Source organism: Phoca vitulina, unplaced genomic scaffold, assembly GCF_004348235.1.
Source record: "Phoca vitulina isolate PV1807 unplaced genomic scaffold, GSC_HSeal_1.0 scaffold11, whole genome shotgun sequence".
Taxonomy (NCBI): domain Eukaryota; kingdom Metazoa; phylum Chordata; class Mammalia; order Carnivora; family Phocidae; genus Phoca; species Phoca vitulina.
Window position 1 is genome coordinate 45223205 of NW_022589714.1, and position 7710 is coordinate 45230914.

Below are 7710 nucleotides of genomic sequence, written 5' to 3' on the forward strand. Positions count from 1 at the left end.
AGCAACCTCTTCGACCTCAGCCGCAGCAACTTCTTCCTAGAAACATCACCAAAGGCAAGGGAAGCAAGGGCAAAAATGAACTATTGGGACTTCATCAAGATAAAAAGCTTTTGCACAGCAAAAGAAACAGTCAACAAAACCAAAAGACAACCGACAGAATGGGAGAAGATATTTGCAAATGACATATCAGATAAAGGGCTAGTATCCAAATCTATAAAGAACTTATCAAACTCAACACCCAAAGAACAAATAATCCAATCAAGAAATGGGCGGAAGACACGAACAGACATTTTTCCAAAGACGACATCCAAATGGCCAACAGACACATGAAAAAGTGCTCAACATCGCTTGGCATCAGGGAAATCCAAATCAAAACCTCAATGAGATACCACCTCACACCAGTCAGAATGGCTAAAATTAACAAGTCAGGAAATGACAGATGTTGGCGGGAATGCGGAGAAAGGGGAACCCTCCTACACTGTTGGTGGGAATGCAAGCTGGTGCAGCCACTCTGGAAAACAGTATGGAGGTTCCTCAAAAAGCTAAAAATAGAGCTACCATATGATCCAGCAATTGCACTACTGGGTATTTACCCCAAAGATACAAAAGTAGGGATCAGAAAGGGTACGTGCACCCCGATGTTTATAGCAGCAATGTCCACAATAGCCAAACTGTGGAAAGAGCCAAGATGTCCATCGACAGATGAATGGATAAAGAAGATGTGGTATATATATACAATGGAATATTATGCAGCCATCAAAAGGAATGAGAGCTTGCCATTTGCAACGACGTGGATAGAACTGGAGGGTATTATGCTGAGTGAAATAAGTCAATCAGAGAAAGACATGTATCATATGACCTCACTGATATGAGGAATTCTTAATCTCAGGAAACAAACTGAGGGTTGCTGGAGTGGGGGGTGGGGTGGGAGGGATGGGGTGACTGGGTGATAGATACTGGGGAGGGTATGTGCTCTGGTAAGCGCTGGGAATTGTGCAAGACTGTTGAATCTCAGATCTGTACCTATGAAACAAATAATGCAATATATGTTAAGAAAAAAAAAAGAAGAGGATAGCAGGAGGGGAAGAATGAAGGGGGGAAATCGGAGGGGTAGATGAACCATGAGAGACGATGGACTCTGAAAAACAAACTGAGGGTTCTGGGGCGGGGGGGAGGATGGGTTAGCCTGGTGATGGGTATTAAAGAGGGCACGTTCTGCATGGAGCACTGGGTGTTATGCACAAACAATGAATCAAGGAACACTACATCTAAAACTAATGATGTAATGTATGGGGATTAACATAACAATAAAAAAATTAAAAAAAAAAAGAGTCTCTCTCTCTCCCTCTGCCCCTCCCTCCCTCTCTTTCTTTCATTCCCTCTAAAAAAAAAGAAAAGAAAAGTACCAAATGGCATATATTGCCAAATGCATGCAAGGTACTGGCCATTTAGATTTCCATTCTGTACACACAACAGCATAGTCAATCCTAACTGACTCACATGGTGCTACCTCCAGAAAAGGTTAACGCTATTAGGTACAATTAAGGGAAATGCGGGGCGGGGGGCGTGGACAATCTCAATTCACTCAATTTTAAAAGCTTGAAATTTAAATCAGACTGGTTCCCTTAAAAGATCCTTAACCATATGCCTCCCTCTACCTGTCAGTTACCCTCTTTATCCCAAGAAGATGCCCCCTGAGATCCACTTAGAACTAGATACCTCCAGCACCTGAGTATATTTATTCTCCCAGACATGCTCTCCCTTTTTCCCTTATAGGCCATCTCTCCCAATAAACCAGAGCTCTACCTAAGGAGACTCTACCTTCACCAAGCTGCTCAAATCCCAGGTGAAAAGCAAAACTCCCTTTCTTTAACAGTCCCTAGAACCAGCCACTATATTTTTGCCTTCCTACTTAGGAAACTCAATTACATACAGCCTTTCTCAGCTATCCTGGAATCCACTGTGACAACTTTAAAGGCACTCACATCTCCACACACAAGGTTGTAAGAGTCTCATTCAACCGGGACCACAGCTGCACCAAATGCTTCAGCTGTACTGCCTGTCAAGCTTCTCCTTCTGAACCAGCTTCTCAGTACAACTGATGAGTAACTGCCCTTCAGTTAGCCTACCACTTGTAAACTGTATTTCCTACCACTCTCAAAGGATGCTTCGCACCCTTTCAGTCACCCATCTGTTGCCAAATTTCATTCTAATTGACCAGTGATCCAGCAAAGGCTCCAAAATGCATGCTGGTGTACTGGGTTGAATACTGTCCCTCCAAAAAGCTATGTCCACTCAGCACCAGGGAACATGATGTTTGGAAATATGGTCTTTTTGCAGATGTAATCAAATTAAAATCATGTAATACTAGATTAGGGTGAGCCCTGATTCAATGACTGATGCCCTTTTAAGAAAAGGAAAATTTGCAACAGACGACACACAGAGGGAAGACAGAGGCAAAGACTGGAGTTATGCTGTTATAAACCAAGAACACCAAGGATTGCCAGCAACCACCAGAAGCTAGAAGAGGCAAGGAAGGATTCTTCCCAAGAGCCTTCAGAGGGAGCATGGCCCTGCTGACACCTGGACTTCAGACATGTAGGCTCCAGAGCTATGGAGAATAAATTTCTGTTGTTTTAAGCCACCCAGTTTGTGGTACTTTGCTCCAGCAGCCCTAGGAAATAAATACAGCTGGCACGTCAAGGTAAATGCAAATGAAGCTGCTTCTAATTGTTTGGTATTTGAAGCAAGCCCCTAGGCACTCTACAATTTCTTTCACAGAAAGGCACCTATGGACACTGTGTATGTCCATAACCCTAAAAAACAGGCAAAGCAAAATGTTAGTTTCAACCAGATCAGTGAAATCTTTTGAGCTTAATGTCAACAGTGAACACAGGGATGCTCCAATTCATTTGGGTGTTTCTGATCACAACAGTTGAGGGAATTGAGAAAACAGGTTGCAAAAACCTGAGGGGAATTAGGCCAGAACACTGCAGCAAAGAGCCCATCCCCTGTGAAAGAGCCCCAGGATCATTAACACCAATTAAGAGCACAGGGCACTCAGGGCTCACCACTACTTCCCACTGGTTTAAGGCAGCAAAAGAGTGCCACCTACTGAAAGACCAGCCACAGAACTAAGGCACTATTGTAAAAATTCCAATTCTTTATTTAAAACAAGTTGTCCATTCCTAGTAGAATGGGCAGAAAGGAAGAGAGCCTATAGTCAACATCTCTCTGTAGAAGTTGCCTAATTTCCCTGAAGGGGCAGCAGACTGTGTTCTGCCCAATTCAGGCACCAGGGATTCAAATAACCAGATGGCCAGCAGCCTCACATCACATGGGCAAGCATACCTTTTGCTGCGTGATTGACGGAAGAGGGAGGTTCGTCATCAGACGTAGAACTGAGGTTCAGGGCAAGCTCTGCAACTCTTTTCTTCTGTTTCTTGATAGGGGCAGTGCATTCTGGATCATTTCTCCTCCTCATTGTTACTGCAACCATAAATCCAGATAGTCAGCTGCCCTTGTCAGAGCAGGGATTCCAAAATATAAATCATCAGTGGGATGGGATTTGGCAATTCCAAACAGCTTCCAGTGCCGGCACTTGAAGAGCCTCTTCCTCAAATTGAGGTCCAGGAAGGGTGCTAGCCAAGCTCTAGTCTTCAATAATAGCTGTTAGTTTTACTGGAAAATGTGTGGTGCTCACAGACCCAGAGGCCTAAGAGCCTTGATGTCAGATACCAAAAGTCATGGATCAACTCTACAAGCCACAGCAGGAGGAAAAAGCCTTGGGTACTTATTATTCTATACTTATCATGCAACACTGGCCATGTGTGACAACAACGTACACTGGACATTAATTATGAAACCTAATGAGTATCAACCAATATTTCCAAGGTGAAGGGACAATCCCAGAATGATAGCCCCATCACCATTATTATTTTACCAATTAAGAGATTACATAATATGATACAAATACTGGTTCTGGTTTATTTCAGATGTTTAAAAACATGAAAGAATTGGGAAAGTTTTTGATGAGAGTAAGGAATGGAACTGGTTGACTCAGGACTGAGAAAACAGAAGGGTGGGAAAATTATTCAAACTGGAGGTAGCCACATCATAGGACTCTGGTGTAAAAATAATTTTAACACCAACACACCTCCATGAAAAAAGAATGGAGACGATCAGGCACCATGTCACCATCATCCACGCCCATCGGTAGGTACATGAGAGGTAAGCATGGCGGGGGGAAAAATGAGATGGAATGAAGTGATTATGACATCCTGAAACCTTAAGGAATGATCAAGTTAAAGAGTAGTAGTGAATACAGTGTGGTTTACACACAACTGATGGGCTATAAGGAGACTCAGAAAAGAGAAAGAACTCAAAACATAGGAGCAAACAGGTGGGTGACCAGCTGGGCTGCAATTCCTTGAGGAAGGGGAGGTGCAGAGGCACAAAACAGACTTTTAACATGGATCACAGCAGCAAGAGAGCAATGAAGTGCAAAGATACCACTGATCCCCTCAACCTCACAAAACCCTGAATCACATGTTTCACTTCTCTACAGCTCAAGGATGAGCAGTCAACCCAATGCATAATCTTATACTAAGGAGGCAGCCTCTTACTAGCCACAGGCAGGGGTTATTTATCTTGGGGAAGAACGGGGGGCCTTGAACAAAGAGAAAGCAAAACGACGTTTCACTTTAAACTACCGTCTTAAATGCCCCCCAAAAGGCCCATAACAAAAGCAAAAAGGGCCATCTGATTCTTAGCGACTCTGGGAGACTGCAAGCACGGGAAACTCAATGTGGACTGCGTTGGGGTGGGTGCAAAAAAAGGAGAGTAAATTGTTGTGTGAAAGGCAGGAGATACTGATGCTCCTCCCCAAACCACCTTAGATGCGGGCCTTGCAAATCACCTACTCCAACCCTCCCGTTTTCCACTGGAAAGAACTGAGGCCCGAGAGGGAAGGCCGCGCACCTTAACCAGTGCCCCGCTCAAGTGACCGACACAGGCCAGGAGAATGTGCCCAGGCAGGGAACTTCTACGTGGAAAGCAAAAGGCCTGGTTCTACCTGCTGCTCTCCCAAAAATGGGGTTCAAATTCCCTCTCCAGCCTTCTCTCCCAGGGTGTCGGTTTCGCACTGCCACCCTTATTCACTGAGAGGAGATGAGCTCCTATCTCTCCCGGCCACTCTTTTCATTTGGAAACAACGTGAGTGTGTGAATGTGTGCGCAGAGACGTTTGTCGGCGGCAACTCGGGCTGCCGGGAGCTGGAGGGGCAGGTGGGGGGCAGGGGAGGATTGAAGGAAGTGGGGGAGAGAGAAGGGGCGGCGAGGGTCACCACCGCCGGTGCGCGGCCAAGGCGGCGGTGGAGGGGAGAGGGATGCTGAGCCCGCGCGCCCGCCCGCCCGCTCGCTCCCCCCAGGCCGCGCGTCGGCACTCACGCTGAGGGGAGAGGGTGAGCTGCCTGGGAGCGGAGAGGGGGGGCTCAGGCCGCCGTTGCCGCCGCCGCCGCCGCCACCAGGCCTGGCCCTGCCGCTGCCAGAGCCGCCGCCTCCTCCCTCAGTTTCGTTTCCCCACCAGCCAGCCTGGTCCGCCGGCCGCGCTGTCGCGCTCGGGTCCCGCCCTGCGGGCTGCGCAGCTTGATGACGTCACGGGCAGCCCGCGCCCTCCGCGCGGCCGGGTCCTGGCCCCGGGGTAGAAGACACAGGTTCGGGCCCGCCCCACCCCCACCAGGGCCGTCCAGGGCGCCTGCGCGGAAGAGCCTACGGGGAAGGATACAAAGCAAAAGTAACAGAGTTATCTTCTCTTCTCGCTCTAGGGACGAGAAACAAATATAAAAATTAAAAGAGCAGGTGTCGTCACATCACCTCATTTCACTTGTTCTCATTATTATTTTCATTTTTAAAGATTAAGAGCAAGTTGAGAGAGGTAAACGGTGCGGTGAACTGGCTCAGCGCAGAAACCTAGTGTTCTTGTTCACTGCTGTATCCCCAACATCCTGCGTATAATACATCTTCAACAGATGTTGAACGAAGGTCGGGAGGAGAGAAGGAATGCTGCCTATGGCATCTTACCATATGGAAACAGATGGTTTCCCATCCCAAACCCCTCTTCCAATTTTCTGGCCAATATGGCCAAAAGTCTGCTGAACATCCTCAGTCAGTCACTTCACACCCATAAATTCAAATCTGACTTTATGTTTTCCTGTAAGCCTGCTCTTTCTCCAGTGAATGGCATCACCATTCATCCTGTTGGTCCAACTGGAAATCTGAGATGGCCCCATCTCCCTCATTTCCCAGAGCCTCCAATATGAGGCTTCACCGAGTTTACCACCTAATTGCCTCCCAAATCTATACATTCTTCTCCACCCCATTGCCACAACCCATGCACTCACCTTCTCTGGACAGGATTTCTCCAATAATCTCCAGATCATTGTTCCTGTCTCCAGTGGTGATGCCTGTAGTGTAGAATTTTAAAAAATTTATTCTGATTCTGTCACAACCTATCAATGATTAAAACTCATCAATGACTTCCCATTTCTCTTAGGGTGAAGTTAATGTCTTTAAGATGGCTACAAAATGTCAGTCTGACCCAGTCTGCAGTCCTGCCTTATGTTACTGGTCCTTTCTCCCCATCCCCATGTCTCTTAAGGGTTCACCCCCCTACCTGGATAGCTCTTCTCCCCCTTTGCTTGGCTAATGTCCACTTATCCCTGAGATGTGTTTAGCATCCTTATCTGGAAATCTTTCCTGACTCTACAAGTCTGGGTTGGGAATCCCACCCCCGAGTTCCCATAGCTTTGTCCTTCTGCTATCAAAGCACTTATCTCAGTGTGTTGTGTAATGACCCCTTGACTCACTTGCCTCCCCCACTCAGTTGTAAACTTTGTATAGGAAAGGTTATCTCCGTCTGTCTGTATTAAATCCATAAAATCCACAAGATTTAATACAGTGGCTGGTAGTAGGTGCTCAGTAGATATTTATTGAATCTGCGGAAGTATGGAAGATGAATTAAGGTTAAGTGATGTGCCCAAGGTCACAGAGCTAGGAAGCAGCAAATGAGCATTTAAACCTAGGTCTCTTTGATTCTAAAGCTAAATGTTTTTCTACCTCACCAGGGGTTCTTAACATATGTGTGTTTTGGACACCTTTGGTAATCTTAAAGCTTATGGACCCATTCTCAAATTAATAAATTGAAGGGCATAAAATACAATATATAGAATTACTAAGGAAATCAATTATATTGAAATATAATTATTTAACAAATTTTGTGATTTTTTTTGTAATTTTAGAGTAAAGCATTAAACAATGCATTTAAAAATAGGAAAATTAAAGATAAAATTAGTTTTTAATATATATGAGTAAAATCAATGAATAGTGCTGGAACACTTAGATAAATATATAGAGAAAAGATGAATGTTGATTTCTACCTTATACCATATGCAAAATTAAATCAAATGGATCAGACCTAAATATAAGAGCAAAAATGATAAAGTTTGTAATAGAAAATATTAGGCAACTATAGTGAACAATAATGTATTGTATATTTGAAAGTCACTAACAGAGTAAATCTTAAAAGTTCTCATCACAAGAAAAAATTAGAACTGTGTGAGGTGATGATATTAATGTATTTGTGGTAATCATTTCACAATATATACATATATCAAGTCATTATGTTATACACCTTAAACTGATACTATATGTC

General features: G+C 44.8%; 1 protein-coding gene across 1 annotated transcript in view; it reads right to left on the minus strand.

Annotated features, from left to right (window-relative positions):
• CMTR1 (cap methyltransferase 1) overlaps positions 1-5708 on the minus strand; it is a 49695-nt gene extending 43987 nt beyond the window's left edge. Inside the window, exons 1-2 of the mRNA XM_032409897.1 lie at positions 5448-5708; positions 3352-3489 (exon numbers count right to left, since the gene is read on the minus strand). Of these exons, the coding sequence (XP_032265788.1) occupies positions 3352-3484 (133 nt within the window). The 5' untranslated portion in view covers positions 3485-3489; positions 5448-5708. The remainder of the gene's footprint in view (positions 1-3351; positions 3490-5447) is intronic.
• Between the last annotated feature and the right edge of the window lie 2002 nt (positions 5709-7710).